Here is a 16,015-nt window from a genome sequence, read left to right on the forward strand (position 1 = left end):
AAAAGCAGGGCAATATGAATCAAAATAAATAATAATTAAACTCATTAGCAGGAGTGTCACTGTAACTATATATATATATATATATATATATATATATATATATATATATATATATATATATATATATATATATATATATATATATATTATAGGACCTCATTCAAACTGGATATATAGGTTTTTATTAAAAAGCTTTCTTGGACCTCATTCAAACTGGATGGTGTCTAGTGGAGTTTTTATTCAGAAAAAGTTACAAGAACTTTCTTGGACAAAGAGTCACATTATCAAGCATCCGGATACTTGATATTATATACTGCTTTTCTGAATATAAAAAATATATTATATAGATACCATCCAGTTTGAATAAGGTATATTTAGTAATTCTACTAATGCACAGAACAATTGTGTATGTGATAAAGTTAATATATATATATATATATATATATATATATATATATATATATATATATATATATATATATATATATATATATATATATATATATATATATATATATATATATATATATATATATATATATATATATATATATATATATATATATATATATATATATATATATATATATATATATATATATATATATATATATATATATATATTCTGTTGGAGATAGGGAGGGTTGATTATTTTAACTAACTGCCTTGAAAGCCAACACAAAACACCCAGAATATAAGTGGTAAAAGGAATGGAAAACTGGCTTACCTTGATATCATATCTAATAGAACAAAGAATTGGAGGCCGCCATGGTTGAGGGAGAAAATTAACCAGTTAGTTACTTTAAACTGAATTAATTTATAAAGGAAGCAATCAGGAAATTAAGATGAAAAGGCTGACGGTGCAGCAACCAAGCACATAAAATGTGCGATAAAATTAGACCATGCATAGGAAATTGCTGAATATAAAAGGTTGCTGGTTGATGGTTTGTAGATAACGCTCTGGCGATATCAAAGGGGGAAACTGTCCAGTATCCCGGACTGCTAATCAGAAGATTCTGGTATTATGAGGATGGTAGTTATATGTGTAGGCTAGGTTTTTGTTTTATGCAGAGGCTCAGACTGACACAGTGCTGGATAACAGGTTCTGGAAGAGAATTCCAGGTTACCATTCAAAACCTAATGACTTTCTCTCACATGAACTTAATTATGCACTATGGAGGAATTGATCAATTAGATTTAATTAGCCCGTGGTAACACTATGGAGGGAGTAAGTTAATTCTGATCACTGAGTTAATTTAATTGGAGCTTAGGGGCAAATCATGGGGCAGCTTGGTTGGTAGTTTTTTTTTTAACAAGGGACTTTGTTTAAGAGAATGAAAAATTGGAAATTCGGAAAATGGGGAGAAATTCACGAGAAGAAACAGAAAACTGGCTTGGGACCGAATGCTTTCAGATGTAACTTATTCCTTCTGCTTAGAGTGTGTAGCATTGGATGAAATGACCACCAGTCTTGCAGTCTGATCCACCCAGAGAGACAGGGAAAAGTCCCAACAGGACACAGTGGTGGGTAGCGCGCAGGGCATTGCGTTTGCTTTGTTGTTATGCTTGAAATCCAGGACATTGGCAATCTGAAAACAGTCACACAGCCAGCAAAATGTCATAGGGAAAATAGGTCTTATAGTTAAGGACTTAAGTGTTAGGATCATAGCCTACCTACAACCCGGATTCGTCCCTATGTCTGTAACGGCTACCTAACCCCCGCATAGGCCTACCTCAGTTCACTTCTGTCATGGTGTCTTCTCCACCGCTGTTAAATTTGAATTTCTGTCTAACTGGATAAAAAGGCACCAATGGAAATATATAATTGCTCTCCCCTTTAAAAAGGCACTCACTCCCTTTTCGGCATGAAGGCCTTGGCTAAGTAAGTCATTTGTTGCAACAGGTTAGTTAGTTTTCTAAATAAGTTGTGCTTTTGCACTGCAATAGCTAAAAGGACCCACCCAACTGCTAAGAGGGAATACTAATTTTGCTCACTTACTTACTACAACAGAGCCTAACCTATGCAACTGTGTCTACAGACTTCTACTGGCTGTCTCTGACAACAGGGGAACTCTACTCCTAGGCAACTGGTACATGGCCCTGGCACTAAAATTAAATGACACTGACCTAACTAAATGAAAGTAATTATGGGTTATGCAATGCTTTACGGAATAACACATGCAACAGTTTTGGACATGAACAACCTGAAGGGTTAATTAAGGTAAGCTGTCAAGGGTGTACCAGCTTGAGTATTGGATAGTTTGATTATGAGATTATGATCAGGGTTAGTACTACAAAATGCCTAGGATGTTAGATGTTAGTCTACTTGGGCAGAGATCATACAGGCTACCTTCTCCAGGTAGGTGCCAGGATCACTCTGAGATGGAAATGGCACTGTGCCAATGGGACACAAGTGCCAAGGAAAGCCGGTGGCTCTTTATGGGTTAATTGGATCTGTTCTGCTCTTCTTCTTCTTCTTCTTCGGGTTCCTCCAAGGTCTAGCTACGCCATTCCTAGGAGGTGATGAGGGCATCGACTCTGGGGAAAGGCCAGAAGTGCCATCAGGAGCAGGATTAGAGGTAGCCCTAGTAGCTGTGGGCCGGCTTCCTACTTCGACTGCTGTGACAACCGTCGTAGGGGTAGAACCAATGTCGTCTGTGTCCCGGCCAGACAGTTCCTGGTGTACCAGAGAAGGTGTAACTTTAAGGTCTACCAGAGGTTCATCCTTGGCAGATGAAAGTGGTTGAGAGGAAGAAATGTCAGGGGTCACAGGCTCACAATTGGTGATGATCAGTTCAGTGAGGTTTGGAGGACCTCCTGTAGGAGGATCTGTGACATGATTTGGATCAAGCACTGGCACTAACTTAGGGCCAGGCACAGAGATTAAGGTTAGTAGAGGTGCTACGTCTGAAACAGATGAAGTTTGGCACTGCTCAGTGCTCTCAAATAGCACTGTCAGAGAATTGGAGTCAGGCATGGCTGACGAGGGACCCGGGGGTGCAAAACCCCTCGGTGTACCTGAGGTAATGGGAGACAGAGATTCCTGTCTTAGGTAGAGGGCAGATCCTCTTGGAATGGTTCTGGGTGTGGTGTCTGCTACATTCTGCTTGCTAGGGCATCTCGCCCAATTTGCTGAGTGCCCTGTTACATTACAGGCCTTGCAGCAGTACCTGGCGATTTCCCTTCTTGGTGAACAAGGAAGCTTTGGGTGGGAATCCTTTTGTGAGGATCGAGGACGTGGCCTGGAGTTGCATGGAGAGTGCTCCTTCCGTCGAACATCTTGGTGAGTGGAAGGTAAGGCTGACGGTGGCATGCCTGTCGCAGTGAAGGTGTCCCGGTCAGGTGGTTTTGGAGTGGCTTCCCTGGTGGAGGTAGCTAGGCAACAGAGTAGCATTGGGGAAGGACATCCCCAGAGGAGGTCTTGTCCCAACAGGAACGCCACTCCATGCCTGATGTTATTCATCACGCCAAGGCGGTGAGGTTGCATGCCCTAAGGGGTTATTACCTGAAGTTCGACTGTGGGAATGGTCTTGGTTTGCTCTTCTATCCAAGTCATCATCCACCCGGTCTTCTCATCAACAGTGGCACTGGCTGGCACTTGGGCCCGATCAATCAGGCTAATATCTGAGCCAGTGCCTACCGTAGCAGGCAGGTTCACTGGTAGGCTAGAGCTATCCAGGGGTGCCACTGAGGCAGACTGAGTCCATACCCACTCACGATGAGACATATTTGGTGGCACAGCCACAGAGGTCATGGCACTAATCAGGTTGACATGCTTGCTAGAGGAGAGATGCTTTGAGCAACCAGGATATCCAGCGGTATAGCGCCTGGAGTTCCACAGTCTCAGCAGGGTCCCTTTGAATGGGCTGATTTCCCTGTGAAAGTTGCTGGTCGATGGAGAAGGTTGAGTAGACGTGGAGGAGAGGGGTTTCAGACGGCTGCAATCAGCTTCAGTGTGCCCGAGCTTCTTGCAATTGGTGCAAGTAGGCTTGCTAAGTAGTCCGTTCTTCGGGCTAGTTGAGTCTGATAGGTATCCAGGTGGCATTATGTGGGGGTGAGACATGCTGTGGGACTGGCTATAAGTTTCCCAGGATTCAGACATAAGGCAGGCTTCCATGAGGGTGGTGGGCTGCTTATCACTGAGATACACAGCAAGGGGCCCAGGCACACATTGGAATAGATCCTGCAGCATAGTCCGATTGAATAATTCTTCGAAGATACTGCACGACAGGGAGTCAAAGCAACGGGTACCAGACTGGGTCTTGTGACAGGTCCATTCTGTCCGAGACCAGCCGACTTCCTTGGCAAGACCTCGTAACCATTGTCTCCATTTCTCCAGGGTTATTTCATAGGCCTTTGTGATGACCCTATGAACTTCCAGTATGTCGTCTCTTTGACTCTTCTCCAGGGAATGAAGGGCTGCCTTAGCTTTTCCTTCCACGTACTTGGCAAGCACCATTCCAGTAGTGTTGTTATTTTCAAAGAGCGCTTCTATCTCCTCTAACCAGGTTTCTGGCTCTTCCTCAATCCACTTGGGTACTAGGGAATTAATGCTTGAGATTGGAGCATTTGGTGCGGCAGGTGTGGGGCTGGAGGCTTGTTGGATAGCCATAGAGTGAGCACTTTCCTTCCTTGCCTTCTCCAGCTTGAGCTCCATTTCCTTAAGGGCCAGTTCGCTTGCCTTGAGAGCTTGCTCACTTTCCTTGAGGGATAATTCATGATGTCTTCTCCATTCCTCTCTTTCTTCTCTGTTCGGCTTCATAATTCCGCCATTGAAGACTTTCCATCTTCTCTTGCTTGGCCAAGTCGCCAGCTGTTCGCCAGCCCGCCCGATGAAGATATGATTCCGTAAGACCAGCCTTCTTCCCCAGATCCATGAAGGCTTTGTAATTGTCTGCTGCCATGTTTCCGGTGGGTAAGGGCGTTTAAGTGGGTTGACTGGACGTACTTGGAGAAATGGTCTGTGACGATGGGGAAGTGTCCCGTAGTTTGGTATGGCACCTTTTCAATAAGGTGGCACCTTTTCAATAAGGTGGGACTGTGGTAGAGTGTGCTGTGTGAAGGCCACACTGATGGAGCGATCCTGAAGGAATAATGATCCTTATGGGTTGTTACTTTTGCAAAATGGGAGGGATCCTGAAGGAGCTAAGGTCCTTATGGGCGGATACACTATCGTTGGTACTCTGTATCTCAGATACAGGTACAGTGGCATATAGGTTAGTACTTTGTCTTGGTGGCACTTGGGTGCTGGTGTGTTCCGGGGAACAACACTAAAAGACAGTGCAACCAAACTGCACTGAAAGAAATGGCACTCTGCCTGAGACAGGATGTGAGTGAGGTTAGTGCTCCAGTAACCTGAGTCTTTGGCAGTGCCTCAGATTAGTGGCATGGGGTAAAAGGGAAACCCTTGGGCTTGCACTCGTGGGTGGCTAGTTCTAAGAACTAGCAATTGCTTCCTGACACGAGGAAAGGAAGGTTATGGGACTTGCACTCAATATGAGGTTTGGTGCTTGCGGTATATGCAAGTTGAAACCCACTCGTGCACGACAGTTGATAACTGTTATTAAATGGTTGTATGTACGCTCTATGAAATGCACAAGAGTTCACTACGTGGGCTGAAGCACTTAATATGAAAATAGAGATGGGAGACGATTCAATGAACATCAGCGTGTATATAAATTCGTGCACTATGTGTGAATGAGTAAAAGGAATAATTGAATGGAGATCTTAAAAGATCAAAAGTTGGTGTAAAATGAAAAGAGAAAAAAAAAATGTACTTGGCTTTATGAATTATTGGCTTTATTTTCCAATACTCATTTATCTAAATCTCTCTCTCTCTCTCTGAGAGTGTATTTGTAATGGAACGTATTCATTGTATGATTTAAGTTACCCTACTTTCTTATGATGAATTATGTCATGGAAAATTACGTTAAGTTACTTTTTTTCTAAAAGGTACTTTTGTTAGTTACGTAATTTTAATGGTGAGTCCCCGTCTTGAGAAATTATATTGCGGAAAGGGTTTTCAAATTATTGTAACGATTATCAAGATTTTGCTAGGGCTTACATTAGGGGGCGAAAAGAAATGAATTTCGTTCGGCTAGGACGATACGCAGTGGAACTGGGTGTGCATCAGAGAGAAACAGCTGATGGTTACTGGTTGTCTCGGTCAAGGGATATGACAATGATGAATTATAGGTTAAAGATATGCAAAATCGAATCATTTAATTTAAAACATCAACAATACCTTTACTTTAGTTAAACATGAAATGAGAATTTGAATTGGATCAGATGATCTTTGAACTGTGGGAGCAGGATGCATGCGCCGACCTATACAGCCAACAGGAGAGGTTACTATGTGTGTTTTAACAGTGTTTTAACAACACGAATTTACGAATCCTACATCACGGACACAGAAATTGTACACTTTCTCTGCAGTAACTGTTCTCAAAAAACACTCTTAGCTAACTGTTCCCAGCTAACAAATGCAAAGAATCCTAATGATCAGTCTTCTGGCAACACAGCACAGCTGCTCTTCTTACAACTCGAAAGTTTGCGGGAAGTTATTCATTCTCCATAGCTAACTTAAGAATTTTTTTTGTGCTTTCGCCTCTTGTAGTATATGTATATTCTAACAACGAGATTTGCTACAAATCTCTTCATTTCTCTAAACACTTTTCCCTATCTGTTCCTTATGTATCTTTAATTTTACAACAATTATAGTAATAACCCTTACCTTGTTATTCATGCTTTGGTCTAGTCTTGTGCATTTTGAATGATGGAATTAATTTATTAAGATTTTTATATTATTCCTCAGTTTGTTTCCTTCCTAGTCTAGTGATACTGAAGCTAATTACTAATCAAACTAGGATCCTGGCAAGGTCGCCAATATTACATTCTGGAGCAGGTTGGAGAAATGGGGGTTTGGTTATTTTAATTAACTGCCTTGAAAGCCAGCACAAAACACCCAGAATGTAAGTGGTAAATGGAATGGAAAACTGACTTACCTTGATATCATATCTAATTGAAACGAGAATTGGAGGTTGCCATGGTTGAAGGAGAAAATTAACTAGTTAGTTACTTTAAACTGAATTTATTTATGAAGGAAGCAATCAGGAAATTAAGATGAAAAGGCTGACGGTGCAGCAACCAAGCACATGAAATGTGCGATAAAATTAGACCATGCATAGCAAATTGCTGAGTATGAAAGGCTACTGGTTGATGCTTTGTAGATAATGCTCTGGGGGTATCAATTGTGGGAACTGTCCAGTGTCCCGGACTGCTAATAAGAAGGTTCAGGCATTGGGAGGGTGGCAGTTAGACGTCTAGGCTAGGTTTTTATTTTATGCAGAGGCTCAGACCGACATAGGGCTGGATGACAGGTTCTGGAAGAGAATTCCAGGTTAGCATTCAAAACCTAATGACTTTCTCTCACATGAACTTAATTATGCACCATGGAGGAATTGATCAATTAGATTTAATTAGCCCATGGTAGCACTATGGAGGGAGTAAGCTAAGTCTGATCACTGAGTTAATTTAATTGGAGCTTAGGGGCAAATCATGGGGCAGCTTGGTTGGTAGGTTTGATTTAACAAAGGGGCTTTGTTTAAGAGAATGAAAAGATGGAAATTGGATACTGGAGAGAAATTCATGAGAAGACACAGAAAACTGGCTTAGGACCGAAAACTTCCAGATGTAACATATTACTTCTGCTTAGAGCTCGAAGCATTGGATGAATTGGCCACCCGTCTTGCAGTCTGATCCACCCAGAGAGACAGGGAAAAGTGCCAAGAGGACACATGGTGGTTAGCTGAGAAGTGCGTGCTCCCAGCTCGCAGGGCATTGCGTTTGATCTGTTGTTTTGCTTGAAATGAAGGACATCTGCAATATGAAAGCAGTCACACAGCTGAAAAGGTCGTAGGAAAAATAGGTTTTATAGTTAAGGACTTAGGATCATAGCCTACCTACAGCCCAGATCCGTCCCTATGTCTTTAATGGCTACCTAACCCCATAAAAAACATACGATGATGTGGGCTAAGATGGGGGTAATGTTTACCCTAAAGCAGGCAATCTAGGGGGTGTAGGCCTACCTCAACTCACTTCTGTCGTGGCGTCTTCTGTGCCGCTGTTAAATTTGAATTTCTATCTCACTGGATATATATATATATATATATATATATATATATATATATACTAACATGTAGTAATAACTATATATGTATATATCATATATATGTATATATGTATATAATAACTATATACTCTCTCTCTCTCTCTCTCTCTCTCTCTCTCTCTCTCTCTCTCTCTCTCTCTCTCTCTCTCTCTCTCTCTCTCTCTCTCTCTCTCTCTACTCTCTCTCTCTCTCTCTCTCTCTCTCTCTCTCTCTCTCTCTCTCTCTCTCTCTCTCTCTCTCTCTCTCTCTCTCTCTCTCTCACCTCTCTCTCTCTCTCTCTCTCTCTCTCTCTCTCTCTCTTCTTACTCTCTCTCTCTCTCTCTCTCTCTCTCTCTATTACTCTCCTCTCTCTCTCTCTCTCTCTCTCTCTCTCTCTCTCTCTCTCTCTCTCTCTCTCTCTCTCTCTCTCTCCTCTACTATACTCTCTCTCTCTCTCTCTCTCTCTCTCTCTCTACATATATATATATATATATATATATATATATATATATATATATATATATATATATATATATATATATATATATATATATATATATATATATATATATATAACTATACTCACATATATATATATATATATATATATATATATATATATATATATATTTATATATATATATATATATATATATATATATATATATATATATATATATATCTCTCTCTATCTTTCTATATATATATATATAATATATATATATATATATATATATATATATATATATATACTATATATATATATATATATATATATATATATATATATATATATATACTACTACTCTATATATATATATATATATATTGTAAATAGCATAAAATAGCTAGGAAACTCTTCTCCTTCCCTGCTTTGGGTTGGTTGGAACCTTTGAAGGTCGGGGAAATAAGGGCTCAGAGAAAATATAATAGTTTGGGGACAGTAAACTGGCTTTGCACCGTTTTCTTTGGTACAGAAAGATGAAAATACCATTTTCTATGAGATAGCCGCGTGCCCTGGGTCAGGACATCGGCCCCCTACAGTCAGAAGCAATAAAAAGGTCAGGGCAGGCGGCCTCCTGCGGCTAGCTAGTTTAAGCCAACGGTCACGCCTCTCGGGCCGTTGCCCACGCCTCTCTTCCGCTCTTGCGCCGACAGGATCCCATCGCCGCCCTGTGTGCCCCGTGTTCCACCACGTGGCCTTAGAAGACTGCAAGGAGGATTGCAAGTCTCCCAAACGCAGCTGACGTGCTTGACGGCCTTTCATCATCCCAAGGGCCTTTCCGCACCCAATCTACGACTTGAAGAAATACCTTGGAGAGGGAGGCTACCATTTGTCCACGCTTCCACCGTGTTTCTCGGCGAAGACGTCGTCAGCCCTACGCCCTAAATGTGGTAATGTACCCAAAACGAGTTGCTAGTCACGATTACTTAGCCCTTTTGCATTTATTAATCTCTGGGCCTATAACTTTGTGTTCCCTGATATTCCTTGGTTCAAGCCAGGCCCACGTGTTCACAGCTTCTTTCCTCTGAGTCACAAGTAACGCCTCGGGGAGTCCTTGGCGCCTTCAGTGCACCCCAGGTAATTCAATCCCCAAATTCAGCATTAGATGCGATGGGTCCAAATATGGTTTCAGAAGGCGTGGAATTATCGCTTGGTCCGTGTTCCTGGCATTCCCAACTCCCCCTTCGGGAGGACTTCTGACGGTAATTTACCGTATTTTCAGTTAATTTTCCTTTGACCTTGTGTGCTATCAAATATAACTATTTTTATATCCACGTGTTTCACGCACTTCCTAATTGAAAGAGCCCTCCTCCGTGTACTTCTTTTTGTTTGTGTTTTATATGTCTAGGTATCTTACAAGGCCATTTTCGAGTAAAAGTAATAACTGTGGAGTGTAAAAGATCTACCTGCACCAGGAAACATATAAAATGGCGACCTGACCAGTGATTCTCGTAATGATTGCATCCCCCTCTTCCCCTTTGTTGTTTGTGTGTTGCAATTTTGTGAAATCAGCAATTAGCTCAGCTAAGCTGGATGAGACAGATTACGAACCTTTGAAAGCCAGCGCAACAGACCAAGAAATTCGTAAGTAAACTGTGTTTATTTAGCATAGGACGCTGTAGAAAACGTGACTAGTCCTAGGAATTTTTTTATAGTAGGGGCGCATATCCGAGGAAAACGAGAGAAATCGCCGAAAACTTAGCTTTGGAAGCCTTTGCACGCGGCTTGCATGCCATTCAATTGAGTTATACAGGTGATAAATCATTAAAAGGAATAGTCGCGCATATTCCTCCTGTAGAAACGAGTGATTTCGAAACCGAATCATTAGAGATAAACGAGACCTCGACGTCAACCACGTGTTCGAAAGTCAGATTAGCATTGCTGACGCATTTTACCCTCTCTCTCTCGTTTTAGAAATAGGAGCGAAAGCGTATATTATCGCCAATCTGAAAAGGGTCAACAACGTCGTCTGTTCCGCATTTCAGGGGAAGTCCCGGGTGTTTACGGGTGTTCACGTCGTTCATTCATTTGGCGCAGACGGCCTTGACCGTCCATTCCGTGGCCAGTTAGGAAAACATTTTGTTTGTTTGATTTGCTTCGCTCTACCAAATTTTGCCGTGTTGGGGGTCTGACGCTATATGTTCTGTATTGTTCTGTTTTTCTGTGGTTTTGTTTTGTGCTGTCTACAGCTGCGTGTTGCCTATCTATTGTGATTGCAGGATGGCCCCCACTAATTGTCCTTGAAATTACACTTCTCCCATAAGTCAGTAAAACTAAGCGCCTCGCTGATCAGGCGTCGTCTGTCTTGAGGAATTCCGGGCGCCCATAAATTCTATTCTTATCCCCAATAAATCCATTGTCGTCGGTCCGTTGGTGAGACAATTCATTTTCATTTGAATCAAGTGAAGGCCCGTTTCGTCGGTAATTCTGGAGACCTAAATATATATCCCAATCTAGTCCCCAAGTAAGCCAGTTTGTCGGTAATCAGAGACCACATACATCCCTGTCTTACATCCCCAAGTCAGCCCGTTTGTCACCTTGGAGACCAATCCTTGCTAATTCATCGTCCTGATGGCCGCTTCGTCGGTAAATCGGAGACCAATCATCGCTAATTCATCGTCCCCGATCAAGCCCGCTTCGTCGGTAAATCGGGAACCAATCATTGCTAATTCATCGTCCCCAATCAGCCCGCTTCGTCGGTAAATCGGAGACCAATCATTGCTAACTATCGTCCCCAATCCAGCTATTTTGTCGGTAAATCGGGACCCAATCATCGCTAATTCATCGTCCCCAATCAGCCCGCTTCGTCGGTAAACCGGAGACCAATCATTGCTAATTCATCGTCCCCAATCAGCCCGCTTCGTCGGTAAATCGGGAGACCAATCATTGCTAATTTATCGTCCCCAAGTCAGCCCGTTTCGTCGGTAAACCGGGAGACCAATCATTGCTAATTCATCGTCCCCAATCAGCCCGCTTCGTCGGTAAATCGGGAGACCAATCATTGCTAATTCATCGTCCCCAATCAGCCCGCTTCGTCGGTAAATCAGGAGAACTAATCATCGCTAATTCATCGTCCCCAATCAGCCCGCTTCGTCGGTAAATAGGGAGACCAATCATTGCTAAATTCATCGTCCCCAATCAGCCCGCTTCGTCGGTAAACCGGGAGACCAAGCATTGCTAATTCATCGTCCCCAATCAGCCCGCTTCGTCGGTAAACCGGGAGACCACTCATTGCTAATTCATCGTCCCCAATCAGCCCGCTTCGTCGGTAAATAGGGAGACCAATCATTGCTAATTCAACGTCCCCAAATCAGCCCGCTTCGTCGGTAAACCGGGAGACCAATCATTGCTAATTCATCGTCCCCAATCAGCCCGCTCCGTCGGTAAATCGGGAGACCAATCATCGCTAATTCATCGTCCCCAATCAGCCCGCTTCGTCGGTAAATCGGGAGACCAATCATTGCTACTCATCGTCCCCAATCAGCCCGCTCCGTCGGTAAATCGGGAGACCAATCATTGCTAATTCATCGTCCCCAATCAGCCCGCTTCGTCGGTAAATCGGGAGACCAATCATACGTCCTTTGAAAAGTGTCCAAGATTCCCACAGCTCTGGGAAATTAATTCTGTGTGTTACTAGCGTCCTCTCCCGCCTGCAAAATGTCGACACGGTCTCAGCAGGCAGTTCAAGTTCTTCATGTCCTCAGGAAGAGAACTCGGCCTTTCGGGAAACTAGAGACTGGGTACAGGAGAGGATGGACGCCATACAGGCAGAAAGACAGGCTCAGGAGAGACGAGACAATGCAGCAAGAAACGAGAAGCAGAGACAGGAACGGGAGGCAGAGGCTGGCTCAGGAGAGCGGGAAGGCGCGAGAACAAACGTGAGGCGAAGGGCTTAGCCCAGGAGAAACGAGACGCGAAAAAAAAAGAAGAAGACTGGCCCAGGAGAAACGAGAAAAGCCGAGAGGAAGAAAGGGACAAGCAGCGTGCCCATGAACTCGCAATGCTGCAACAGTGGCCGCTCGCCTCACCCTGCCCCAGGGGATGGTGCCTTCAGCCAGGCCTCGCCTGCATGCCGAGTGGACGGAGGCTGAGCCCGAGTGTGGCTCGACAGCGCCGAGACAGTGCTAAGGCCTGCCCCTGAGTGCCGCCGAACTCTCCCTGGTGTTGGGCAAGTTCAGCGGAGGAGGCCTGATTGCCTGCAGGGCCCTCGCCCGGAGGAGCAGGAAAATTGGGGTCGTCGCCGAACGCCAGGCGTACGAGATAACTGAACACTGGAGGAGGCGCTGGCGCGGGCTGGTGAAGAGGCCCAGGTGAAGCCTGGGCAGACTGGGCCTACAAGTCCGAGCGTGCCCGTGCCAAATGGTTCGAGGCCGTGGGGGTTATGACCCTCCACGATGCCATCGAACAAATACAAATAGAGAACTTCCTACTCTACACCCCGCCGGCCCTCGCCACGCACATCGCCGAAGGCCCCCACCACCTTAGCTGATTGCTGCCGAATAGCGGATCTATGGGACACCCATCACCCCCAGAGCTCGCTGCAGCGTCAAAATTCGCCACCCGCCTACCTGCTCGGTGCCCCTCCACCACCGCCGAAGAATGGGCAATCACAGAAGCCCGTCGTGTGCGGGTTCTGTAAAAAGATCGGGCATGCCAAGGAGCAATGCCGCAGTAAACCACCCGCGTCTCTCTCTCCCGGACAGCCCCCTAATAAGTCGCCTGCGCCCTCTGCCGGGGCAGTGCGCAGAGATTTCAGCCAAACCTTTTGCACGGCGTGCAAGGTTTATGGCCACTCTTCCTCATGGGCAAAATGCCCTAGAAATAATAAGGCAGGACCTCACTTGTCGCCCTAGCAGTAACGAATCCCGAGGTCGCCAGGCCCTCCTGCCGAGGGTCCCATCTATGTGTACCTCCTCGAGGTAAATACTCAGCACGCAGGTCAAGGCATTTGACGACTCAGCGCGCAAATTTCCCTCGCAAGGAGGACAAAGGATTCCCTATGGAGCTATAATAGACCGACGCAAGCTCACGTCACCATTGAGGCATTAACAATTTTAAAATGATCCTCCCTACGGTCCAACTGGTCACCCGACCCCACAAACCAGGACCCTTCGTCTCGCCGCCAGCGAAACACATTCCAGAGACTATGACGTCCTCCTGGGCCAAGACTTACGTCCCATTTCAAGCCACCACCATTCCGGGGTCCCCATTCCCAATAAATCATCCAAAGTCAGGTCAGTGCCGGCACAGTATCCGTGCAGTGCGAGGCCTCAACCAGATCTCCCTTCAGGAGAATCTCGGCCAGCTCCTCTGCCAGTGCCCTTCGGCGCACTGAGCAGTGCTGATCTCCGTCCGTCCAGACAGACGAGACCACCACCACATCGCCACCAGCGCCAGTGCCAATGTCAGTGCACAGGCTGGTCACTTGCCCCTCGCAACAAGTCGACGCCCCCCTCCGGCCGTCCCCTCTCTCTCGCCGCCGCCGCAGATTCTTCCGCGGTCATGATTCACCGCCTTCCTGGGCCGATGAACTCTGCGATCTGCGCGGATTAATGTCGAATGGCGAACAAAATTCCCTGGGTCGAGTTGTGGCAGCGGCTGACCCAGGTAACGCGCGCCCTTTGGCCTCAGGCCCTCCGATTCCCGGCCAAGGACAACGGTCCAAGGAGGAGAGGTTCGCGGCAGGTTACCACGAGGTGTGGGCGATCGCAGGTAGTCCTGAGGAGCCCCAGCTCTTCTGGGCCCTGTGCAAACTGGCATAGGGCCCCCTTCTTCATCTTTGGGCATCCTTGGCACCTTTCGTGTCAGGAGAGGATGCCAAGGCCTTCCACCTATCTTCTTCCTTTCTTTTGGAATTTCTATCCCTCATCCTTCTCTATCGATGATTTAGCCATGCACTTTCCTTACTTATCACCGCAAGCGGCAGTTAACATATGGGATATCATCCCCTTTTAAAATACATAAATCATTTTATTTTGAAGCAGTAAGAGAGACAGAGTGGGAAGTGGCACGCCCTTAAGCCCGTCCTTTGGCACAAGGCAGGCGTGTCAACTCTTCCTGAAGGGGTCGCGCCCTTTGGGTTTCCTTTCCCAGCCCCTTGGGCTGAGGATTAGCTCTGACCGTCGTCTGTTGGCGATGGGATTAGAAAAAGTAAATCATAAATACCTCACTCTGTTATCCTTTATTTTTTTACGTATATTATTTACTTTGCCTTTAATCTTTTTCTCATTTTTTTAACGAATCTCGAGGCACAAGACTCCTGCCCTTACAATTTTAACATTGCCCGCAATCACCGCAGCGTACCCTTGCTAGTATGAAGTAATATCCTTCGTTGTTCTGTGTAGTTTCCTTTTTTTTTTTATTTACATTTTTTTTTGTTGAGTTATTCCTGGAGAATGTTAGCCCTGTCCATTTTCCCTTCATTTGTTTATCCTCCCATTCATACGTCAGTAGTCCCTATTTATAAACACACCCAGGTTGTAAGCTGCAGACGTAAAAATTTAGCGTCATTTAAAGTTGGCGAGTTAAAACCCGCAGATAATCTCTTTTACTACAGCTGTCAAGTTCTTGTCCCTTCAGATTAGCGTTCTGGGAAATATTAGTTATGCTCGTCGAGCTTGTGAACAATTGGAGGTCGATTGAAAAGAAGAATTGAATTCTATTATTACAATTTTGGTAAAGGGGATATTATTTAATACCTACAGTGTATTGTCACGAATGCCGCCTCTTCAAGGCACAAGTAATAGCATGCCTGTAATTCCAGGATAGCATTAAGGAATCTAGTGGGTTTGTTGTTTCCTTTTAAATTCTGCCTTGTATGTTTTATTTTGTTGTTATTACCAAATTTTGAAATTCTTTGTTTATTTTCTTTTGAGCGCCTTATTACCCCAGTAAAGTAAATCGAATAAAGAATGGGTAGAGAAACAGTACTTAGGAGTATTTGAGCAATAGTGGTGCAAGCAAGTTTCACTTTTATTGTATATTCTAAATTGCACTCTGCTCCTAAGTAAATCTTCAGTTTGTTATTGATTAGTGTGGCATCAGAGTTTTTACAAATAAAGTAGAGTAAGGTTGTAGCAAAGTAAAAAGATAGGAAGACTTTCTTCGCTCATTTTGCTTTTGTCAATAACATCATACCGTTTATAGGTGTGAATATTATCTTGCCAGGAGCTGTAAAGTAGCGCCAAAAATAAGCTAGGGAAACTCTTCTCCTTCCTGCTTTGGGTTGGTTGGAACCTTTGAAGGTCGGGGAAATAAGGGCTCAGAGAAAATATAATAGTTTGGGGACAGTAAACTGGCTTTGCACCGTTTTCTTTGGTACAGAAAGATGAAAATACCATTTTCTATGAGATAGCAGCGTG

The 16,015-nt window shown here is 44.3% G+C and overlaps 1 protein-coding gene across 1 annotated transcript; it reads right to left on the reverse strand.

The window, feature by feature from the left end:
- Positions 1 to 2,437: 2,437 nt before the first annotated feature.
- Positions 2,438 to 3,487, reverse strand: LOC136836152 (uncharacterized). Its single transcript, XM_067100149.1, has one exon. It carries the CDS (start codon positions 3,485 to 3,487, stop codon positions 2,438 to 2,440), a length of 1,050 nt encoding a protein of 349 aa, XP_066956250.1.
- Between the last annotated feature and the right edge of the window lie 12,528 nt (positions 3,488 to 16,015).

Source organism: Macrobrachium rosenbergii, chromosome 56 (genome assembly GCF_040412425.1).
Source record: "Macrobrachium rosenbergii isolate ZJJX-2024 chromosome 56, ASM4041242v1, whole genome shotgun sequence".
Lineage (NCBI taxonomy): Eukaryota > Metazoa > Arthropoda > Malacostraca > Decapoda > Palaemonidae > Macrobrachium > Macrobrachium rosenbergii.

Bases quoted from the DNA above. Each gene is read 5' to 3' on its own strand.
- LOC136836152 (XM_067100149.1), bottom strand. From the start codon at position 3,487: ATGCAACCTCACCGCCTTGGCGTGATGAATAACATCAGGCATGGAGTG.